Here is a 25,135-nt window from a genome sequence, read left to right on the forward strand (position 1 = left end):
TCAATTTGGATTCCGATTGACCTTATATCATATATACACCAAATTGCAACGTCACTATCTGTACCATTTTATTTGTTAACCCAAGCTTGAGACAATTTTCCCGGGAAGCAGGATAATGGATATCCTGTAGTATTATTCTGGTTCTCGTCTCGTGGTGCAAGAAGGAACCTGTCGTATATATTACTATAATTTTTTTTCTTTTCATGGTGAGAATTAAGTATCTATGGATCTTGTCTTTTATTAATGTTTGCTAGCTAGAAAGATCGACTTCTGGTCGCGGATCTTTTCCCTTAACTACATTTTATTCATTTACAGGATTTAAATCCACAATATTGTTTGAGAAATTTAAGTTTAATTTCACTCCAGCAGCATATAATACTGATAGTAATACATTGTAATATGCACCCACATAATATTTATGCTTATGAGCATGTCAATAACAGAAGTCAGTGAGGAACTTTCAATGATACGTATAAAGTTTGTCTTAAGTCGGCTACTAAGTCATCAAATATTGGTTATCTGGTAATTTTTTATTATAAAATATTAATCGCAAATTAATAAATAATTAACAGATGATTTAATTTTATTTTTTTAATATAACTGATTTAAATTTTTTACTTGGGAGAAGAAAATGAATGTAGTCTCCAAATTCAGAAAAGAAAACAGAAAATAATTAGTTTCTCTAGCCACTTTTTTTATGCCTCTCTAAATAAAGTACATTGATATTTGTTATAATTTAACATCGGTGCCAATATTCCAATTGTTTAAAGGGTCTCGTGTTTTAATAATATTAAAATGTTAAATTCATCATATCAAATATTTTAATCATTTTAAATAATTAATGAATAACTTTATATTTTTGTAAAATAAGTATTTTCTTTAAAAAAAATATATTTAAAGATTGAATATGTTTAATAAGTTATTTCTACTGGCTTATTATGACTTATTTGACAAACTTATAAATTGGTTTGACTAAAATATGAATGTTTGGTAAACAAATTTTATCTCACGAACTTATCATATTCTTTCAAATGCTATTGAAAATAAAATTGGAACTTATAATTTAAATTTTATTATATATATTTTTTACCTTTATTAATTTAATAAATTTCGTAATATTTACTGCTTCCTTTATAATACTACACAATTAATTGTATTTTAATAAAAAATTTAAATTTTAAACAAAAATTTATAAAATTAATAAAATAAATAAATAAGAACTATTTAAAAATTTATTTGTATTTCTTTCAACCCTATTTCATTCTTTATCCATATACAAAAGTATAAGTGTATACCAAAACTAAGACCGGCCATCTCCACCAAAGGTGCTTATATTCACTATTAGTGCTTAATAAGATTTTGTTGTCGGAACTAGTTCCTATTAATCATTCCTCAAGCATCATGTGCTTAAATAAGCACCAACTATCATCTATCTTAATTCGGTCCAAATTATATTATAATAATAACAAAAAAGCAACTAATTAATAAAAAAATAATGTGATAAAATAGAAGAAACTATTTGTGGCCTGGGACTCCTTTATCAAATACTTCTAAAGTTACAGGGCAAGAGAACAAGAAATTTAAGTTGTAAAAAGTAAAATTTAGTAATATATAATGATGAAACTCATTTAAAATACATTAAAAAAATCTCAAATGGTGATGCTCTAAGTATCATGGATTTTTTTTTAACAATTAGTGCGTTTATGGCTGCCTCTAATACATTTTAATTTAGGTGATTTTTAAAAAACAATAGAAACTATAGATCGAGTAGTCTTGTCACATTCATTAAAACATTAATTGCTTCAAAAGCAAATTCTCTTTTTCTTTTCAATAATAACAGTCACGACTCACTAATACGAAACTCTATTAGCTTGGAATTACTTGTTCCAACTTCTTAAAGATTCCCTGCTAGTGGAGGGTGGGACAAGTTTCACCTTATTAGAAATGCGGTTCAGGCTCCTCCTTCCATATGGTGGTGGCATCAATATATATAATTTTTTTTTCTATGATTTATCGAATGAGTGATTTAGTCCAATTCTACTTTCAATTCTTTAAATTAAGTTCTCACACTTTTAAAATTAATGATTCAGTCTAACACTTAATTTATTATTTAAATTTTAACGACATTAAACATAAATCTTGTTGGCATATTAAAAAGATATGATACTGACACGTTGATGTGGTACTCGAAAATGAAATTTAAAAATTAAAAAAAGAATAGTATTCAAAGTAACATTTGAATTTAATATCTCATGCTTTAATACCAATCAAGCACAAGGCCACTAAGACAACAATTAGCTTAAATGTTATTAATATATTTTTGTCATATTTTATTAAATGTTATGTATAATTACATTTTTATGAAGTGTTAAACAACAAAATGTTGTTATATGTGTAGTAATATGCTTATCTGACACAGTTCAAACAAAGCGAATCCAAAACCCTAGAGAAGCCATGAGAAAAATTGAAAAAGCAATTTACTTTGGAATCGATCATCCAGAGCTTCTCCTTCAAAGTACTTCAAGTGAGCGAACCTCAAGATTTCATGACGGTGATTTGAAGGGGATCGAGACTCCAGCAAAGCCTCGCGATGATGTAAAGCAAGAGAGAGGGAGGGAGGGAGAGATTTTGAGGGTTTTGGGTAAGGTGGCACTGTGTGTTAAGTTACTAAAATACTATTTGATTTTAACTAGGAACATAATATTTAATAGCTGATACATAGTTAATTAGCTTTAAAATAACTATTAATTTATTAGTAGCTAAAATTTGTAGCAAATCTTAAGAAGAATTCTGGTGGTAAAAGCTTATTAACGTGCATATACTAAAAAAAATAGGAGTGTCTACATGCTAATAAGGTTTGTTAACATAAACACACTTATTTTTTTGATATATATGAAGACAATAATAATAAGTTATAAATTATTGTCTTAAACATATCAACAGTATAACTTGTTAATACATTCATGTTAAAATACTAGAATACGCACAGTTAGAATATATTACATTTTCTTCCATATTGTAATAACCTCTTTTCCATTATTCGACAAAGCAAATAAAAAGTTAATATCGTATATAAATAATATATGGTGTCACGTAAATTTATATTATCCAAAGTTGTGACGTGTAATAAGAAATTATAAATTACCCTAATCATTGCCCACATTAGTGATACCAGTTGTGTGCCTTAAAGTTATTACACGCACCTAATACACAATAACAACTACTAATATAGTATAAACAATGTAGTCTGCATCGGAGACTTCCGCCTATAAGGTATTTTATAGAGGATATATTTGTGTAACCTATCTAACTTCAGGTCAAACCTGTCCGTTCATTGTACTTTTCAGAGGTACTTGATAGCAACTTGATAATATTAAAGGGATTTAGTCCTTCTCCATTTCTGGACAAGAAACAATAGTTTTCATGCATGCTTAGCTTAATTTGATTGAAACAATTATTCTTAAGGAATATAAAATGTTAAAATTAATTATTACCTTAAAATAATTTCATTTGCATTTATTAATTATTAATTAGTGAGTTCCATTTAGTTAGTATTTTTTATGACTATTTAAATTGGGGGGAGATTTTTTAAATCCTAAATTCAGAACAAATTATATTAAACTGGGAAGTAATTTAAAGTGCAACGACACATATATATAATTTTTATTCAAATAGGATGAAATAAGTAATGCTGAAGCATGTTTGCAAGAATTTATTTATGATTCAATTAGGTTAATTTATCTTACTATATAAGTGTAATTAAGAGCAATAAGGATAACATATGATATCATGTCCTATGAAAATGTCATGCACAATCCTATCCTACCACTGGTCTATTCAATATTTTTAAATTGAATATGACTAAGGATGTTTTGCTTTATATATTAGGTTGGAACAATAACAGTTAATTTTTTTTTTACTTTACATCCTCATCGATCATTTTTCTTAAAATCTAATTACAAAAATTAATTAATCATTAATGTTATTAGATTTTTAAAAAATAATAAAAATAAAAAAATAATTCTTTTAGAGTTACTCTTTATTCTCATCAATCATTTTATTAGATTGTTATTAATTATGTTTTTTTATTATGATTTTTTTATCTTGCAGGAAGCAGAACACGTATCCTTAATTTATGTCAATTTAAAATTATACTTAACTTATTTTTTAAATTTATTTTAATTTAATATTTTAATATATTATATTAACAAAAATATTTCATTATTATTATTATTATTATATTTTGGTATGATTTAATTATAAATAGTAATAAAGTTGGGAGACAATGTCTTTGTCAATTCAATGATTAGTCTAATTTTTTTTAAACACTAATTGAAACTACCAAATGAAAATATAACTTTTAGTGCAAACGAATATGTCAAATAACATATATATAGGAAGAATTCTTATTAATTAATGTTATCAATCGACAAAACAATAATATAAAAAAAAAGTATGATGCAGGAATATTCGACTTTAAAAGTTTGACTGTAAAGACAAGAAAGATTAATCCAATCTCTTTCGCCAAATAATTTGAATATCATATTAACTTCAAAGAACTTTTGCACAGATTTTTGTCCCTCTGTTGTTTCATTTTTTCTCTTTTCAGTTGATGGCTCGTGCTTTCCATTTCTTCACTTCACTTTTGATTTAGCTTGGTTGAGACATGTTGATGTTGCTCACAAGATCAGTCACAGATTCAATTCAAAAACAACTGTGTAGCAACTGTTCTCGCCTCTTCGGGAAAACCTGCGACATGCGGTTAACAACATATGTACGTAGGAAAATAATTATTAATTTCATACCAAGTGGATATACACCCAGAAAAAGGAGAGAGATAAGAACAAGAAAATAAGCTAAACAAAAGTTACAAAAGGATGTCATGGAAATTAAAAAGATAAAACATAAAAAAGAGAGACATATGAAAAGAGGATGTGAAACATAACACCTGCAACCATGAAAGCATGACATATATATAATCTGAGGTTTATATTGATGAGTTGTGGTTGAAGTTTCTATTTTGTTGTGATCATTAACGTTCCAAGAAATTATAGACAAATATAACTTTCTGATAACGTTTTTAATTCCTACGGGATAATTTTTTTTATATGTAACTGCACTTTCCATCACAATATGAAAGTAAAAAATATTTGTTTCAGACAAAATTGTGGCTGCAAGCCGATTTTCAAAAATCATGTATGTAATATATGAAGTGAGTATTTAGTTAAGAAGGCCTAATTAGGAGCTCCCTTCACTCCAATACTAAAAGATCAAGGCAACCCCATCTCCAAGTTCATGCAGACCCATGACTTCACATGCTTCCTTATGTGAAACCAAAGGTAACCATGAATTAGCAGCTAGGGTTTACCATCACTTCCTTCAACACTGGAGTGCTGAGAGCTCCAACTTGGGTTTATTCATGCCCAAAATCCTAGATTTTTTATTTAAACTAAAAAAGAACTACTTATATAGGCCAAGACCTAGGCTTGAGAGGGAATTGTGATGCTTGGAAATTCAACATTTTTGGCTTTATATAGGCCAAGACCTAGGCTTGATGTGTAATCTGGACCATTGAATTGGAGCATCAAATATTTTATTAGAAAATCTCAAAACAAGATCTTGATGTTCGAGGATTGGTGAAACATTGCATTAAATTTAATTTAAAGATGATTCCAGCTGATTGGGATCTTTTCCTTTCAATCGTCTGATTAGGATCTATAGTGTAACGATGATGCATCATTTTGATCATGCTAGCTTGTGTGGGAATACAAATTTATGATCGGCACATTTAATTATTTTTCAATATTTATATAAGAATTTTGTTATATACTTGTGTGGACCTGACCTTAATTTTCAGTTTGTTTATGCATTCAGTTTTTTTACTTTGAAATCTCATATAGTATTATCTTGTCCATTTTTATTTTTTTTCTCGGGTTTTTTACATTGAAATCTCACGTATATTGAGTTTTTGCATGATTTTTTCTTTGGTATATATTAAAAATATGTGAATATACTTTTTCAAATAAAAACTGTGCATTAATAATTTCGGATTCTAAACATGGAAATAAAGTTACGTGCATACTCTTTTTTTTCCACCAAACTTGCATACTCATTTATATCACTCATTTCCTACTTTTTTTTTCAGGATATCACATAAAAAAAAACTAAAGACTAATGCCACATTAGCATATCATTGGTTAGAGTGAAATTAGATAATCAACTTACTCAACTTAAGCAAGACCTTTTAAGTTTGAGTATTTTAATGAAAAAACATAATCGAAAAGGTAAAATCTCTATCTTTTCTTACTTTTCTAAATTTGGTTTGTTCTCTTTTCTAAATTATTGTGGTTAACCTTTTCTTAGTATTTCATGTTTTGTATCATTGTATGATGAATGAGTAGATTTTGATAGGGTTTTGATTTTGAATTGTGATTTTTGGGTTTGGCATCCTTTGTTAAAGAGAAATTTGAATGGGATTTTGAGTCTTTCTAATGATATTCCTAAATTGTATTAAATATTTAATAAAAATTGTGAGAGAATAATATGTTCTCTTGTAGCTTTGTACAATTATCAAATTCATGAGTTTTCATTTATAGCAGTGATTGTTTTAGATGAGAATCAACATTTGCACATCACTGTGCTGAAGTATTCTGATATTGGTGATTGAACTTTGAAGTCTCCAACTGCTTTGTTCCCCTGCAAATGATCTTATTATAGATGTTTATTTATCATCTATGTTTATTCCTGCAGTAATTTTAATTAGTTGGTTTTAGCAGTCCTAGTTATTAAATATAATCTTCCCAAACAAGGCAAAGGTTACCTCTGCATTTTAGCATTTATTGTCTTTTTGTTTTTCTTTTTTACTTATACGCCTGTGCACATATATCCTTTCAGTAGTTTTTTCAATGCAAGATTTGTACAACCATATAAGTTAGAGTTAATTAGTGTATTGTAAAGCACAGGACATTAACAGACTAACTAGCATATGGATGTATATTTGCTATGGATGAAAGGAACAACTTATGCTGATTAGAAGAGTTGTTTAATGGTTAGACGCGAATCACATCATGGTTTACATTCTATCTTTATCTTGTGATCCAAGTTTGCAACCTTGTATGCTATACTAATCAACCTTTGAAGAACATAGACAACTATTTTAGCCTGTGGCCATCAATCCTCCCAATTTTGAACTTTTCGGCTCAGTAGTTACTATAAATTGACAGTATGTCCTTAGAATGGTGCCCTCCATCTTATCCATCAATTCTTATTGTCTACTTGAAATGCTATCTAATTGAGTTTCAAGGTTTGCTTCGAATGGCTCGTTTATAGCTTGTCCTAATGGTGAAATGATAATATATGGCTTGTTAACAGCAAATACGTTGACCATTGTTTATAACTTAATGATTTCAGCGTTTTTTCCGCCTTAAATTCAAGTGTAAGACAGTTTATTCCTTGCTTTTCTTGTCTAGGATGAATAATTTTTTTTTTATTAAATCAAGTTGCAGACCACTAATCATAACTTCTATTCATTATCTTTTTCATTAAATCAGGTTGCAGATCTCCTGCTGTTTTTGTTTCGATGGGGGAGTAACATTTGAATTAGTTTTTTATATGCTTTCATGTGCCTTGAAATTGAATTTAGTTTCTCATCTGCAAATGGAAGGCTCGTCACATTCTTCTTCACTAAAGCACAAAGTACTTTGAATTTTGTTGCTTAATAAACTTGAACAAGTCAATAAATTAGTAAACGTTTGTATCTTGTCTCAAGATTATGAACTATATAGAAGAACTAATTTTTTTGTTTCTCTCTAGTGTCAACTAAATGGAAACACAATTTCTAAGTTTGATCTTATTATATGGGAAAATTTGTGCCCAATGACCATTTACTGTCTCCAAATTCAAAGAATCGTCCTATTGAAATAATTGCTGTTCTGTCCCTTCACAGCTCAAAAGTCATACCTATGACACAAGTGATAGTTTGTCGCCAAAGATAGCAATTTAAGGATAATTCACGTCTTCATAGATTTATATAAATGGTAATTTTACTGTGAAAACTGAGAACCTTGCCCAGAAATGGGGAACTATTGAATTACTGGATAGTAAGGTTAATTTCTAGGAATCATAAGACTAACAATGTGCAACCTCGGTGAAATGATTTGATGAGAAGAGAACATGCAAAAAATTGTGATGAAGAAAAAACTGGAAAACAATAAAACAAGGAAAAGAAAGCATAATTGATTAGAGACAAAGGAGAGAGAGTTGAAGAAGTACAAAATAGAGAATTCCCAAGAAGCATTTGGGTGGTGGATTTCAGTCTTTTTGGGTGTTAACCAGTTGGCAGCAATTAGCACCCTTCACAAATAATGACAGTTTCTCTTTGAAGATGGATTTCAACAGCATAAGGCGTAAGAGATTATGCAGAGGAGGCTAAGACACAGCACATGATTTGTTGAACTAACTTTTTGAAGTTTTTAATGAGCATGCTGACATGATTACATGGTTAAATTCTATTGGATGTTAATATAAGGAAGCTTTACATTAATAAGGCATATTTATTAAACTCTAAAATAATAAACAAAAGTTATGATCTCAGATTTTCTACAATGGGATTGTGATTCAATGTCATGATTCTGGGCTATATCTACTGGGATTTTTGAAAATCAGGTCAATTCTACATATCCCAGACACTAGTACCACCCAACGCTTGGTAGGCATAGTGACTTAAAACATCTTTTACATAATGGATACAACTCTGATTTTCATCCAACCATGTACATAGCTAAAAGATTCATGTGTACAAAATGGTTACTAGAATTCGATGAAAGATCCTACAGTAATACCCATTGCAACTATTCCATATTCTCATTATAAGCTTCTCTAGTTGATCCAGAAGTGCTTTTGTAGGCTCTAGAGCGAGATTTCTGTGCCTCTAATCTTGCTTCAAGGAGTTTTGCCATCAATGTGTTTTCCTTTACTCCTTTGGGCAATTTGGTAGAAAACTCAGACTTGTTAAAATCTGAAACAGACAACTTTGATTTCCACAGTCTTGCAGGACTACCATTAGCTGTAACTGCAGACTGGACACAGGAATCTTCCTTGAAAATACTCTCAGGATAAACTTTATCACCTACTGATGACAAGGAACTGTTTCCAACCAGGATATCTGGCTTGTGACTAGTATTCATTCTCAGGATCCAGTGTCTATCACTTTCTTGTGGATCATGTTTAGCCTCTTCATTTAGTATAGCTGTGTTGTCTTCTCCCACTTCACTCGATTTCCTATCCGCAAAAAACCTCTCATTACCATCATATGATATGTTCCTGTTCATGTTTGCTTGCAGTCTGGAGCTGAGATTGTGAAGTCCTTCACCATTAGCCCTTTTTGGCTCAAAAAAGTCAGTGTCAACAGAATCTTCCTGAGCCATATTCTGAGGGGCACTTCCAGCCACTTTTAGTGGGAAGGAATCTAATGAATGCTGACAAGGTTGAATTTCCTTGAGCTCCTTTGGGGAGGAGTAACCATATTTTTTCAAATCGACCGATCGTTTGGCATGAAGAAATGTTTCAATATCAAAACCTAACTTGTCAACAATTGAATTTCTCTCTATGAGACCACTGTCAGATTGAGCTAGCTTCATCTGCATGCGCTCATCAAGCCAAGCTTCTGAAATATGAAGTATTAACCTATCAAGGCTATCGTTCCCTTTAACATGACCCTGACCATTCTCAGAACTCCGCCTAAGTGAATGTACCTCTTGTTCGTAGTCTCTTATTCCTTTGGCAAACTCATCACACAAATTCTCCAAAAGGATCCGTGCTTTTCTCTCTCTTTCAAGATTTCTCAAACAACCAGAGAAGGAAGACTTCACTTCAGAAAGCTCCCTAGCCAGCTTCCGATGCAGGCTTTCTGAATGCTGACGTAACCTCCTCTCATCTTCTAGCTCTTCCCTGATTGATTGAACTGCAGCTTTAATTCTACCATGTTCTTTGTTCTTCCTAATAAGTTTGTCAATTGTAATTTCCTTTATCAAGTTCTCCACTTCCTGCCTATTCATTTGATTCTCTCGTAGTAACTCCTTTATCTGTGCCTGAGAGCTATTTAGTTCCGTTTTTAAGGTTTTCACTACTGATATATTTGATGCCTGTTGTTCTTCAAGGCTCCAAATACGGTTGAGTACCTTAAGTAATTCTGTGGACGTTTTAAGATTGTAACTTGACTCTCCAGTTCTACCTTTGAAGTCTACGGAGCTTGTGGGGGTTAATGCACATTTATATGATGTCACCTGTTTTAAGCATATAGCATTCACATTACTTTATACCATCTCCAAAAGATGAAAAAACATGTTAAACATCGTCATGTCTACAGAATGTTTTTAAGAGATGCATAAATATACGCATCATGACTTGTAAAGTAGGGTATGCACCTCAGGCTGATCAACTTCAAGGCATCAAATCAAAAACTAAGAAACCATCAACAAAGTGATTTGTGTGTTTCTTTCAAATTAAGTAGAGATTGTTGTTGAAGATTATCTTGGTAGAAATCCATCATTTAATCCCATAAAATTTGCAGTTAAACGACTGAAAGAAATACTGGAAGAATGCTCAAACATCAAGATAGAACAATTGAGGAATACATGCTCAATGGATTATGAGAAGCATTTCAATCATGCAGAATTAGCCTCAATAAGTCCACAATACAGTAATGACATATAACTACAACCAGAATATGTTTCCCATTATATGAAGAATCATTGTTCTGCCTCCTGCTTTGATACTAGATTTTACAAAATTTGTTCTTAGGCAAAATGTTTTACATGATAATCATAAGAAATAATGCTCCTACAACTGAGCTAACACCCCCAAGAATTAAGAAATATTATTCCCTACAAAGAAAAAGCTAATGACAAGAACAGATGAGAAGCAAAATTGAAGTATCCGAAAGGTAAAGTCAGTATCCATATCATTTAAAAATTCATATTTATAGCAATATGTTAAAAGCTATAAAACTGCCAAACTCATATCACACCTTGTCAAGTAATTAAATATTTATTAGAACAATGAAAATATGACATTGAACTGCTCAAGATTCTAATGGATAAAATATGCTTACTTCCTCTGAGCTACTGTAACACGCAGGGGATACAGGCTGTAGAGCACAGCCATTTCCTTCCACTGATCTATGGTGCTGAACAGGTGATGCTGCAACATGCCTTCTCAGGCTACAAGCTGATGATGCTGGCTGCAATAAAGCACAGGGTGACTGTCAGTACTTCATTAAAAAAACATTAAAACATCTATGTAAAAGAAAAAAGATACACTTTACAGATACTTCTCCATTCAACAATAGAACCCAAAATGTTGACCACAAAATTTTAACTTCAGGAATCAAAATTGATATCTAAAAACCTCTATTTTCTCACTTATTCAGTTGCATTACACTAGCTACTTACTGTGCAACTAAAAACAGTAAAGGTACTTCTTAAACTAATTGCAAAACATGTAGAATTTTAGTAACTACTAACAACCCATGGAAACGATGTCAACTATAGGTGTGGAAGGGATCTCAGTGAAAGAAATTACACATATAGTTAGTTTACAATCTATCCTAGCTTGACTTACAAATTACAAATATAAGACAACAATGTAGGTTAATAATTTAGGAGAAATGATTAGAAAAAGAAAGGCTGCAAGAAGCAAATTTGTTCAAGTGCCCCAAAATTGGGGGGGGGGGGGGGGGGTGGGAGACCGTTAAAGAAAGTGTGAAGTATACAGAATCAAACATAAATGAAATTATATAATGAACTCAAAACATCTAAGCACAAGTACACTTACAATGGTTTAAGACAACAAAATATTAAGTGAATTAACAAAAACAAATAAAAAGGATGAAAATTGAAAACCAGTAGAAAATGAAGCAAACTTCCAGCAAGAAAAGAAGGGAACCAGTAGGAAAATAAAAAAAATGTTAAAATATTAGTAAAAATCCTTTATATACGGAACAAAGGGAAGGTCAACAGCATAATTCTACAATAAGACAAGTTAAATTACAATTTCTTAAACAAATCCACCAAACCAAACAAAATTTTAACCGAAATTTCCATTTCTAAGGTATAAGAAAGCAACTTATCAAAATGATGGAGAGAAATTTAGCAAAAGAATACTTTAAAAGAAAAAGTTAGGCACATATATGAGTGTGATGGAACTAAGTGGAGCAGATGGGACACCCTACCCACCAAATCAGATCCCAAGGGAGCAAAATCTTGTTCAACAACAAGAGGTGAAGTTAAAGCCAGCAACAAACAACAAAAGTCAAGGGTAGAAATTCCTCCAATCACTTCTTCTGAACAAGCACACAACCAAGTCATACATGGGAAAGAAAAAAAATATTCCCAAAATAAAAAAATCCAAGTAGGTAGAGCTTAACAGTGCAAAACAAGTATTGGAAAGATAGGGCATTCTTTTTTTTTTTCCTTTTTAGCAAAGGGAAAACATGAACTGAGACAAAACCTGATCAGAATCAGAAGGGTTGTCTGGAGGATCAGCCAATTGGTTGTTGTTGTTGTTCACTTCAGAGCCAGTGTCCCTAGGGTGTTGGCTCCGGCGGCGGCGGTTACGGCGGCGGTGGGTTGTGCCAAGCTTGTTCATTTTGACAAGTGGGGTTTGTTGCTGTTGCTGTTGTTGGTGGGGAAGAACTTCCCAGAGGTTGGCACAGAGCTTTCTAGCAGAAAGAGTTGAAGTGGAAAAGTTAAGAAACTCTTGAACCTTGTCACCACCATTTTGCTCAAGTCTCCATGTGGGTGGTGGAGTACTAGGCCCTCCCTTTTTCCCCACCAAAGTCCCTTCCCTTAACTTTTCCACCATTAATCCACCACCCCTTTTATCCCCTCCCCACACACCTTTTTCTCTTCTCTCCATTTCACTCTCTCTCTTGCACCCCTTTTGTTCAAATTATAAAAAAACCCATTTTTTCTTTTTTCTTGATCTCTCTCTCTCTCTCTCTGTCTCCCCTTAACAATTTGATTCGAATGCTGAAGTGCTTCCAATTTTTCCTTTCTTCTTTTTTTCAGAGTTGACAATGTTTCCGTTTCTGTGTCTTCTTCTATGCACGCTTCCTGAACAAGTTACCTCAGTTAAGTGTTTCCAAAATTTTAGCCACCTCAGCAGTTCCTTCTTAATTGGGTCCACTGTCGTTGAGTTCTTATCCCCACCATCTTGTCTTGGTTACCTTTGTCCCCTCCCTGTGAAATTGTTTATGTTATGTCTTTGTTTTGTTTTCTCTTTTATATTTTTTTAGAACTAGGACAAAAAACAAATGGACTAATTAATAATAAATACAGTGGTTGGGTAAAAATTTATTCCAATTGAGAAAAATTATTAATTGAATATATCTAAATAGGTACGATAAAAATTATAAATGTGGTTGATCTCTGTCGAGTCACTCCTAAATTCCCTGCTCCCTCGGGCCTCAGCCTCTTACCATATTTTATTTTAGCATCCTATGACATAAATATCATTTTTTTAAGATTCATATTTTAATATTGAAAAAAATAACATTTTTTTCTTGAATAATTAGGAAGGGATAAAATTATGTTAGAATGAGAATAAATGTAAATTCTATTATATTTTAATATTATTTTATTTTACTACATTAAATTTTAAGGTTTCTGATTCAATGTTTTAGATCTATGTTAATAATGACTTACTATGAAATAACATGAAAGTGCTATTTGATGAATGAATGTTACATATTTAAGTATTAACCAGATATTAACACACCGAGACATTAACATTTGTTAACAAAAAATAAAATAAACGAACAAAATGACACTTTAAAAAATAGATCAAAATGAAACTTTTTAAAATATAAAGGATTAAATGAAAATATTCGATAACATAAAAAATTAAAATAAAACTTTTAAAAATATAAAATAGCATGAACAAAATTTATTTCTAACCCAATAGATTAGGGATACACATTATCTTTGATTGAAGAAAAAAATATTATCAATGTAGATATTATTTATTTATAAGAATTATCAATATTTACACATTTGTTTTATATTATAATTTTGTTAAGAATTTACTTATTTGTTATATATTATCATATTTATCATTTGTTTTATATTTACATACTTCGCCTAACTAAACGTATTTAAAAGAAATATGTTAATAATTTAAAATTATAATTTGTAAATTAAAATCTATTAATTATTTAAAAGTGTGATTAGATGCTTTTAAAATCACGATTTAAAATTCTAAGTTCTCATTAAATCTTTTTGTTGAAATTTATTTTCTATAGATACAATATTCGTATAGTTATACTTTTTTAAGAAAATAATATATTGAAAAATATTATATTAATTTATTATAAAGTTTAAAAATAGCGAGGTATATATCTATCAGTTTTTATCAAATGTAATTTTAATAACCGAATATATAAGTACGTAACTAAAAAGTAATTACTCAAATTTGATTTTATGTCATAGGATGCTAAAATAAAATTGAAGTGGACTGACATTTCAGTCTCATTATAATGATGGATAGATTCCTCGTTTATTTATGATATTATATGACTTTTTTTTAAGGTGATTGTCCTTCCTCACTTCTAAACTGTAGGTACTAGAGGAGCACAAGATGTCATGAGGCAAAACAAGGAGTAGAAAGAGAAAGGAAGAAGAAAAAAAAAAAAGCCAAAAGTTATGGTATGTGATCCAATTTTGAATTTGTCATTTTGCTTTCTTTCATGCTAAGCTAACCTAAGCATAAACTATACTATGGAATCTAGAAGATCACTGGGGTCTTGGATTTGTTCAAGACTATTTTTATGCATGCAATTATGACTAAAATGTCTGACTTAGGGAAGATTGAAAACTTTTTAGCATGCGGCTTCTGGAGGTTTTGGAATGTATAGGTCTTTGGATTCATGTTGTGTTGTCCTGGTCAGTGCACCGATTTTGGGCTTAAGCTAGGCCAACATGGTCCACAAATCTGGGTCCACAATGTTGCATATTGCATATGGTCCTTATGATCCTCATAATCATGAAGCCATGAACTAAAGGGAGATCGTGGTCCACCTTCCCTATAATTTGTACCTTTAGCAATTGCTTCAACTTCTGAAATTATTTTTTTTCATTGCCCATGCAAAATGGTACTATTCATGGAGGGGGTTTCTGCCCTAGTGGGTAGACCTTGTGCAAACTTATTACCCCCTTTTTTCTGTCTTGCAGTCAACATCAATGACAATATATGCTTACCACCCAAGACGGTTAATTGAACAGTAGCATTGCCACCACACCTATGTCCATGGTATCTAATTGGATAATTGCATTTATTACGAACTCCCAGCCCATTGTTCCCAAGTTAATTTCATTAGGGGACCACACTTATACTAATTGTTTAACTGCTTTTGTAGTAGCATCCTTTTCCTTCTTGAATAGATCGATTGTTGTGGTAAAAAACTTTGCTCCCAACTGACATTAACAACATGCCTTTTATATACCCAACATATATAGGTAAATGTTGTGTAGTAGAGTAATACATTTACCATTTCTTTTCTCTGTCCTGCAACGTTCACCTTCCTTCAGATTGTCAAGCTTTATGAGGAAGTCATATCATAATGTTACTTAATGTTCTTTTCTTCTTTCTTTTAACAATTGGAGTACATTTCGTTAGAATGAAAGTACCAGTTATTAATTAGTAAATAATAAATTAGCAAAAACCAAGTTAACCTGAACAAGTAAAGGCAAAAGGTAAAAAGGGTTTTGTATCCTCTAAAATGAGAGGTGCAATATCAAGATAAAGTGAAAATTACAATAATTGGTTAAAAAATCATAAATTAAAATTATATTAAAAATACATATATAACAAATTATAATGGTTTGTTATATATATATATACATACATATATATATATATATATATATATATATATATATATATAAGTCATCACATATGCTATTTGTACATAACATGATGAAAGTTTGGGGATTCTAACTAGTTAAGTGGCCTAATGTGTCACATGCTGCTTAAGCAAACATTCTTAACCTTCTAGTTTCAGGTTAGGCCACTAGACAGGTTCAGCTCAATCGACCTTATTCGAGATACCCTAAGGGTTGAGGCACAACACTTCAGTGAGCTCATCATCAGTTGAGGTCAGGAAGAAAGTCCTTGAAAGAATTCAGACCTAGTTAATAATCAGTTGAGGTCTACATCTTATGTAAAACCATTTGATAAATTCAATTTAACATGTGTTACGAGGAAGTGCATTGCATTTATGAGGTAACGTCCTTCCAATCATGTTAATCATCAAGTCTTGTCATACCAAATCCTCTGAAAAAACAGATAAACAATCTCTGATCAGAATAGTAGACATCTCTCATATTTCACACCGACATGTGGCCATACTCTAGGATCAACTACCCTCACCTATAAATATGAGACTCTACCCCTCACACGTGTGATCTAAGACTCCTCTGATACTGGTCATTTGCTAAAATCATTTTCTAACTTGGTCATTAAAATTCTTGCAGAAAACACCACCATACCTACTGTACTCTGCCTTGAATCACTTATCCTTGGACAAGCAACCACCTCAAAAACACTTAATCTGAGTGTGGGTCATCCTCATGGATCACCTCTGATCTTAACCAGTAATTTTTCCCTCATTTTTTTTTCTCTCTCTCTCTCCTTGTGACCCTTTAATCTAATGGCTGGCATGCACCAGAAAGAAGAAAAAGTCTTCCTCGTTAAATATCTACAACAGATGGACAGAATTGAATGTTACACGGAAAGCATTGGAGAACCTTTCCATAGGACCTTGGTACAAACCCAGTAGAGGACCCCGGTACATCTTGCCTCAGATGGCATTATTGCACCATGAAATAAATCAACAAAATGTCAAACAAATCCAAGAGTGCTTTCACACATTAAATTTTAACACACAAAATGTTAATATATTTTAAGGTCCTTTAGGATATATCATATATACCCTTCAGTGCTGATTTGCAATATCATTTGGTCAAAGTTCTTTTGTTCCCCAAGATTGAAAAGTCAAATGCTTTTCTTTGCAAGGCTATTCAATTTTGCCAATTTTTCTGTTCTTCAGATTGCTTTCATCTGTTTGGAACTGCCAGGTGAATAATGTATATGTACAATAATCATATTCAAAGGAAACCAGATTATTGCATCATTATCATTGCAGTACCTGCATAGGGACTAGACCAACACAACATTTACCTGAAAAGAGAAGCATGCGAATTGCACTCATTATTCTTTAGCTTTTAAACAGTAGTAGCTTCAATATAACTTGTAAATTGTGCATAAGATACATCCATGATCCGTCGCTTTCATAACAGAAGATCTAAAAAGTTATTTATTTTCCTCCTTCGCAAACTGAAGGAAAAGATAACCATAGGATGTAAGTTGAGAAGGATCGAATAATTGAACTATAACAATATTCAATCAAGCACAAGGATGTTGGTTTACAAGTGTGACATCGGATAGAAGTGGAAAGGTTGAGTATCATATAAGTGAGAAAAAGATCATAAACTGAGTTTTAAGATTTTGGATTAGAGTATGGTGTCAGACTTTTTTACATGGTGACTCATGATCCACACAAGTGCATAACAAGACAAATAAAAAAATACCTAATTTATCAATTAAGTTTTTTTAAAAAAAGACGCTAAAAAATACACCTAAACTCAAAAGGATAAGCTCACATTCCGTTTCAATCACTCACACCATCCTCACAACCCATGTCACAAAAAAGGGCCCCTCTTTCTTTATGTGGTGGAGGATGAATAAACAGAAATTATCTTTGTTAAAAAGCTGCCAAAGACTGAACCAAAGGATTTTATTTCTGAGATTTGGATGGAATGAATGCCAAGCTTTCTTGAAGAGAAATGGTTGGATTAGTTCTCAAGTTTTTTCTGCAATTAAAAGTTTAAAACCATAATCCTCGAAATTAAAAAAATAGAATTCGGATTCTACTATCATACAACTTTAACAAAACCAATAGAACTAGACCATCTTCTATCAACTAAGAAGTTAAGAATAACAATCATGCGATTAGAAGAAACTACGATTACCAAACCAAATTTCAAGAATTGATATAATTAAATAACTTTTAGGGGGTTCTTCACATGGGCTTATATGTGTGAACATCAAATATAATGACAGAAAACTGCACAATATTTGAACCAATTCAGTTAAAGAAAGTTGCAAACTCATTACAAGCTCAAAAACAGTATATACTAGACTAGACACAATTTTAAAAGACCAAGGACAATAATTTAATCTACTATTCAAGCAACCAAATTACTAGTCACTACAAGCACTATTACAACTAACAAGACTGAGAATGTCCATAGCAATATGCAAAAGAAACATTTTCAGCTAAAGATGAAAGATGATGAGGAGTTGTAAATCTCAAGACCGCTTCATGTGCAAAGTTAGGGGTTACAAACCCACTTATGCTCCCCCATTTCAAATCTTAGAGGAACATGGTTTGATAAAAATAAAATAAAAAAATAGGCACATGATCTGATTGTTCTGTTTACCCTAAATCATATAATGAAAGACATAGATAGTTAGATGTTGCTTTTCACACGTATTATGATGATCAAAGATCAAAACATACAGCAAGGTCAAAAGAAAAAGTTAACATTAATTGACCATAGCTTGACCTATCTTTCAAATTGTTTATGAAAGGAGCATATCACAAGTTCAAACGCACTTCATCCCAAAAGCCACAGTATAGCTACAAAAGAAACATCTAGCTAGCTAGAAAATAAGACATGTCCCATTGATTCCAAGTTTTAAACCTATTCAGTCACTATCAATGTTGTTCACCATTTAGCCTTCAACTTCACAATCCAAACATTATAACAAATCAAACTTTCAAAAGGGGAAGGTTTATTCAAACCACAGAAAACATGTGCAGCATAATTAAAGATCCCCGACAACACAGCAAAGCTACTCAGCAAAGGCCTATTGTTTCTCTTTAGCTCAATGTCCAATTATAAATGTCACATATGGCATTAGGTTTGGCCTACAAGTAACATGTGCTGTGTTTGAAGAACAAAACCAACTAAAATTGAAGGCAAAACGGTTAAGAGAATCATGCAACAGAGAATGAAAGCAACCTCTTAACTTGTCAAAATTTTAACAAGGTCATTTTTACACTGGTTTCCAAAAGGAGAGACCTATTGAACCTTCGAAAATTCACGAGATTCTCTATTGGCATATTATTAAAACACAGAAAATGCACCAATCACTCCAAAATAATGCCATAAGTGGGCTTTTTGATCGTATGGGGGCAGTTTTTTTAAATTTTTTTTACTAAATAGGGATAGTTTTTGAATAAATTTCCAATAAGGGATAAGTCTTTATGATAAACACGATTCTCTAGTTGAAGTCGTCTTCATATCTACGATTTATGTATTTTTTTTATTAATAATTTATTCACAACTTTTCATTACGAAGTGTTTGTACCTACGACTTATTAATTTTCTCTTTTTGAAAACAGAATTGTTATTAGAAGTCAGAATCAATGGTACAACTTAATTTTTTTAAAAAAAAATTAATTCAATTGCTGCGTTAGCTTTTTATTTTTCATTATAATCAAGGAGTCGTCAACATATTCACGGCTTCATCCTTTGTTTTTTTTTTCATTGTTTACTTTTAGTTTAGAATTTTTAACTTTAATATATTATTGTTATATTTCTATGCAGAATTTAAGCATTTTATTTACACCATTTTCTTTTAAGAAAATGAAAACAAATAATTTAATTCATAATGTTAGAAAAAAAAATATAAAAATTAACACGTTTGTAAGAAACTTAAAAATAGCATATATTTTTTTTCAAAATATAATATTTATAGAAAAAAATACAAAACTAGTTTGCAAAAAAAAAAAAAAAAAATTGGAGGAAAGGTAAAGTCAGGTGTCTAGATTCACGACTTCACTAAAATACTTTCTAAAGAAAACTCCTTTAACTAATACAATATTATTTTTTCACTTTTAAAAATAAAACTTAAAAACAAACTCGTATTTCTTCACAAGAGAGAACTCGTGCTTTGCACATATGACTTTGGTGAAGAAATTAATTAAAAAACTAGTTCAGTAATTTCAAAAACATAATCCCCTTCAGTCAAAAAGCCCCATAAGGGCCCATTGTATACAATCAGCCTGTAAGCGCAGAAACCGAAGATCCGTCTTAAACTCCCTCACATATCCACGTATGGGAAAACGTCTCAAGCCCCATAAGGACTTATTATCTAAATATTTTGGGGTTTGTAATATACTTGAGATATGCATAATTTTAAGAACTTAGAAGTATAAATGAATCTTGGTGAAAATTTAATAAAACTTGAAGATGTTTTTTTTGTTGATAAAAATTAATGTTATGATTGGTGAGTTTTGCTTACAAGGATTGAAATTATTTAACTGATTTAATTTGTGGAGATTCAAAATAATTTTTTTATAAAAAAAATCAATATTTTAGATTGAATTTTTTTTAAGGTTTCCTCTTTTCTTTTCTTTTTAAGTTTAAGGGGAGGGGGTAACAATTTGATCTAACACACTTTGATCTAATACAAAGAAAGTTATAAAACTCAAAAAATATTTAAAGAAATCCTTATATTTATTTTATTCTAAAAAGACAAATGAAAGTTCCAACCTGTGACTTCTTAAATAAAGAGTTTATCTTACTATCACTTCTTAGACATAAATTGAATAAAACTAAGGTACCACATATGCTTGATTTTAAAAATAGAGGAATTTAATTTGTTATAGCAAGCGTGGACCTCACTTCTCCACCACCCATCACTGAGCAAGTTTCTCGTACCCTTCAAGTTGTCGTAAATAAAATAATGTAATGTACGGACGACACACCCACCACACTCTTTCAAACATGCTCAACCCAGATTATGTGATCTGAGCAACACGTGCTCATTGGCTCATTGGTTTCATACAGTCCCATTCAATATCATTAAGGAATCGTATTATCTATATAAGAAATTTTGTTTCCCTCCTCTTCTTGAGACTTGACATATAAAGAGTGTTTCAACAACTTTCCCTAACCATGCAATCGATTCTCAGCACATGACTTAATTATTTTGAATCCAACACAAGTCAATGCAGGAAAGCCTGAATGTTACACAATTCTAAAGGTCACTGCCATTGCTTGGCAGAAGAAAATTGGTACCAACCTTGAAAAAGATGTTGCCTAGTTAAAAAGGTGATAACAGAAATGAGCAAAAATTTACAAATAAAAAATTTGTGACGACAAATCTTAAGATTTTTTTGTTTTGGCAATCAAACATAAAATATTTGAATATGCATGATAACCTCCATTTTTAGGGAAAACAAAGAAAAACATGTAGCAGATAAGTAGAGATATAATACAAATCTCATGGAAACACATCAAAATAAAGTATCCATGAATATATGCAGCTATGCTATATTTTCAAATGCTATATATAATAATCCATTATCCATGAATAACCAACTTTATCAGCAAATACACTTTGTATAAATTGTTGAAACACAAAAATCATATTAAACTTTTTACTTGAAGAACAAAGGAGTAAAAACTCAGACACATAAGTGTCAATAGCAGCAACTGCTTGGATGGAGAACAACCTATGGAGAAATTTCAAGCCTAGGCTCAAATCATAAACCATTGAAGAGCTGTAGAAGGAACCTCTTTGTTACTGGGCATTTCTATGACCCTTTCCATAGTTTAAGGTTCATGTCAAATGTGAGAAGTGTAGGAGATCCATAACTTTGAATGTAAATTAGATCATCTGTACCATAGCTTGCAAAAACATCATCAAACTTCCCAAATTAAAGCCTTGGAAGTATTTGTGGGGCATCCGAACAATCTTTTCCCAATTCCTATCATTGAGAACCCAGATACCAACTCCCTTTATTATGCAAGGTCGATCATGCTTATCAATTCCTCCCACCATTACAAGCTTCTCGTTCATATTCATCAGACGACCACATGTTAGTGAATAAGGTACATCAATAAAGCTCGTTCTCAAGGTAGTTTGCGAAGAGCAGTAGGAGATATTGTATGCTAACAGTGCATGATGACTTTCTAATGAAACACCCCCGACTGAGTAAACTAAAAAATATAGCACACCATTCAATATCACACTCTCATTACCTCCTCTCCACCCCATCAAAACCTCTGTTGAAGTTGTCATCCAAGTCTCATTCTTTGAATCGTATATATGAATTGAGATACCCCATTGGACAAAATCCTCAGGGATTTGCTTTGATTTCACAATTGCCACATTGTAACTGTGGGATTTCCTGTTCACTGGCATTGCCAATGCATTGTAATCAGAAGATTCCAAAGCTGGAGGCTCATCGAGGTTCCTGTAGCTTTTGGTAATAGGGTTGCACATGCGTAATTTGCTTTTGTTGTCATTGTTCATGAAGCAAACTAAACCATACGATGAAGCAATGAACCAATTAGAAGTTTCAATCAAAGGAAGTTCAATGCCATACCATTTCCGAAGGGTGGGATAATAAGCATAACCAGTTGATTCATCTGAATTAGTAAACATAAAGTGCCAAGGTTTCTGTGGCAGCAAATTTGAAGGGTTCCATAGAAACCTTTTAGAGTTGAAAGTAAAGGGCTACTGAGTATATTCAAAAGTACTCAGCTAACAGTTAAATCATCCTAACCACAAATAAGAAAGAAAACCAAATATTTTATCACCTGAGGATATAATAGATCATGGAAATCAAACTAATACAAACACATACACAAATCAGATGTTACTAGATTTGTTCTATTTTTTTTTCACCATGTTTTTGGTGAGAAATACTCACCAATTCCAATGATTAATTTTTATCAATAATCTCTTTGGTCACTTTTAGTGAAGTCTATATTCCCATTATATTTTTTCATCTACAAAAATTTGAATTTGAATTTTTTTTATAGAAAAATTACATGTATTTCTCATTTCAATATGCCCAACATACATCAAGATTACAATAGGTATTTTAGTTTTTTTAAAAGGAGATATTTTAAGTTATTAAATGGTATTTGTGATAAGTATTCTACCCTATACTAACTCAATGGTCCATTTCAAAATAAATAATGTAAAAAAGAAAATCGTCTAAGACATGATTGATAAAATCCAACAAAAAACACAAACGGAGAGAAAAAGTAATAGAAACTTCATACAAATAAGTTTTACGAGGAACCATGATTATACAAGGAATCAACATCATCTGTATATAGTTTTAGGTGTAACACCCAAAGCCACAAAAAAGAATAGGTTTTCACATTGCAGAATTACATATTTACGCAAAATTATAGCAAAATAAAAAGAATAAGAAAGTTTGAAACACTAGGTTGAATTTTTTAATAAAGACCTTTGCTTTAGGTCAAAATCAATAAATTGTTCACACTTGTTTTTTTTAATATATAAAATTAGTGATAGTCTCAATGCACAAGACCATTCCTTACTACGTTGGCACTATCTTGTTACCCATGAGAGACCCACCAAATATCATTAAAAACAGACCTAAAAGAGGAACAAAACAAAATGAGAGGACTACGTCAATGCCCATTAACAAAGTTAGCAAAACCTATAGTTAGGTAGTGTTTGCCTATTATGAAGGTACTCATTTCTAACAAAAAGAGGGGTGTTGTCCCACCAAGTGAAGCTACACTGAGAATTAGCCAACAAAAGCAGAAAAGCATCCTTAAAAGGCAAAAGCATCCTTAAAAGAGAGGGTACCATTTTCAGTGGGACACCAAACAGATAAGTCATCAAGGTGGATAAAGAGCTTGACCTGCAAAATGGCATAGGATAGGGAGGGAATTCTGGCCCGAATTGAATCCAAGATCAACCACTCATTATCCAAATGAAAGTCATGGATCGAAGAAGAGAGCCTCAATCTAATGTTCAGAGGAAGCTAGAGAGCATCAGCAATAAGGAAATCAAGACACCAAATGTGGTTCCAAAAGTTGATCTCGAAGCCCGATCCAATGATCCAACCTGTGTTATCATTGACAACTGAGAGAAAATTCTTGATGGTAGGGCATATAAAAGATTTCTTATAAGAGGGAACACAAAATTTGTTTTTGAAGAAGCGACTATGAGAAATTGCTCCCATTGAGCATTTGAGTGAACAAATTCCCAACTGAGCTTGAGTGTTGCAAAATTATCAATGGTCGAAATATGCCTAAGACCAACCAAGGCCCCCCTCAGAGAGGGGGCTACAGACCGAATGCAACTTGACAGTGAAAATCTTACGCTGATCAGGATTCCCCACCCACACAAATTTTTTGATCCAACCATCTAGCTCCTTAATCATGCTACGAGGCCAAGAGTAAATCCGAAAGGAGTACAAGAGCATGCCTTGATAATGAAATTCACAAGATGCACTCGCCCCATTGTAGAAAGAAGAGAAGCTTTCCAACAAAAATTGGGATGCCCAGGTAGGAGAAGGGGAGGCCAACTACTATGCTTCTAAATCGCATCCTAGGATTGAAGCAAGTAGTCTCCATCTCCGCGGACACTAATATGGTTTAGAGCCATTCTTTGCTTAGCAATTCTATGAAAAAAAAAATGCAGTATTTCGGTCCCCTTGAGTGAACCATTTCAACCGAGACTAGTCCTTCCAAGATAGTAATTTGTTCACACTTAATTCATCAAAAAATCACTAAAAATTCACATACTTTTCATTGGAAAACCCAAATCAAATCTTTCAAAAGAAAAAGTCTTCTTTGTAAAAAAAAAACGAGGACACAATAGAAAGACTCAATGAGTTGAGTTGAAAATTCCCTCCAACTAATTGTCCATCCAATTTAATTTTTTTTTTAGAGGGGGAGGGGATATCTAAGGCTAAAAGGTACCATAAAAAATGGTTAGGACTAGAATCTTACCTTAAGTCCTTGAGATTATTGTTGTAAGTAGGCCAAATCATGAACCATAACCCAATCTCGAACCCATGGACTCAATTGACTATGGAAAAGTAGGTTAACCATAAAAGGTTAACATATATCCAGTTTAAATAAATCTAAAAATTTAAAACATTAATGTATAGTAAAAACGTAAACTATGAAAATTAAAAACATCATTGAATACTATAAACATGAATGTAAAA

The 25,135-nt window shown here is 31.8% G+C and overlaps 2 protein-coding genes and 1 non-coding gene across 4 annotated transcripts; all 3 read right to left on the reverse strand.

Annotated features, from left to right (window-relative positions):
- Nucleotides 1-5,229: 5,229 nt before the first annotated feature.
- Nucleotides 5,230-5,416, reverse strand: MIR156Z (microRNA MIR156z). The gene has a single exon (NR_126710.1). It is a non-coding gene; the product is annotated as a microRNA MIR156z (primary transcript).
- Nucleotides 5,417-8,532: 3,116 nt separating this feature from the next.
- LOC100804057 (uncharacterized protein At5g41620) lies at nucleotides 8,533-13,161 on the reverse strand. 2 transcript variants are annotated; one of them, XM_006583195.4, is made up of 3 exons: nucleotides 12,508-13,161; nucleotides 11,111-11,239; nucleotides 8,533-10,283 (listed from the first exon to the last, which is right to left on the reverse strand). In XM_006583195.4, the coding sequence occupies exons 1-3, from the start codon at nucleotides 12,913-12,915 to the stop codon at nucleotides 8,850-8,852; spliced, it is 1,971 nt and encodes a 656-aa protein (XP_006583258.1). In that variant the 5' UTR covers nucleotides 12,916-13,161; the 3' UTR covers nucleotides 8,533-8,849. The 2 variants fall into 2 exon arrangements, with proteins under 2 accessions (XP_006583258.1, XP_014633247.1); XM_014777761.3 differs by lacking the exon at nucleotides 12,508-13,161 and adding an exon at nucleotides 12,234-12,437.
- An 8,482-nt stretch (nucleotides 13,162-21,643) lies between these two features.
- On the reverse strand, nucleotides 21,644-24,343 carry LOC100804588 (F-box/kelch-repeat protein At3g61590). Its single transcript, XM_041017149.1, is given in 3 exon segments — nucleotides 21,644-21,847; nucleotides 21,850-22,650; nucleotides 24,254-24,343. Coding segments are annotated over 3 exon segments (1,095 nt in total).
- Between the last annotated feature and the right edge of the window lie 792 nt (nucleotides 24,344-25,135).

Source organism: Glycine max, chromosome 7 (genome assembly GCF_000004515.6).
Source record: "Glycine max cultivar Williams 82 chromosome 7, Glycine_max_v4.0, whole genome shotgun sequence".
Taxonomy (NCBI): domain Eukaryota; kingdom Viridiplantae; phylum Streptophyta; class Magnoliopsida; order Fabales; family Fabaceae; genus Glycine; species Glycine max.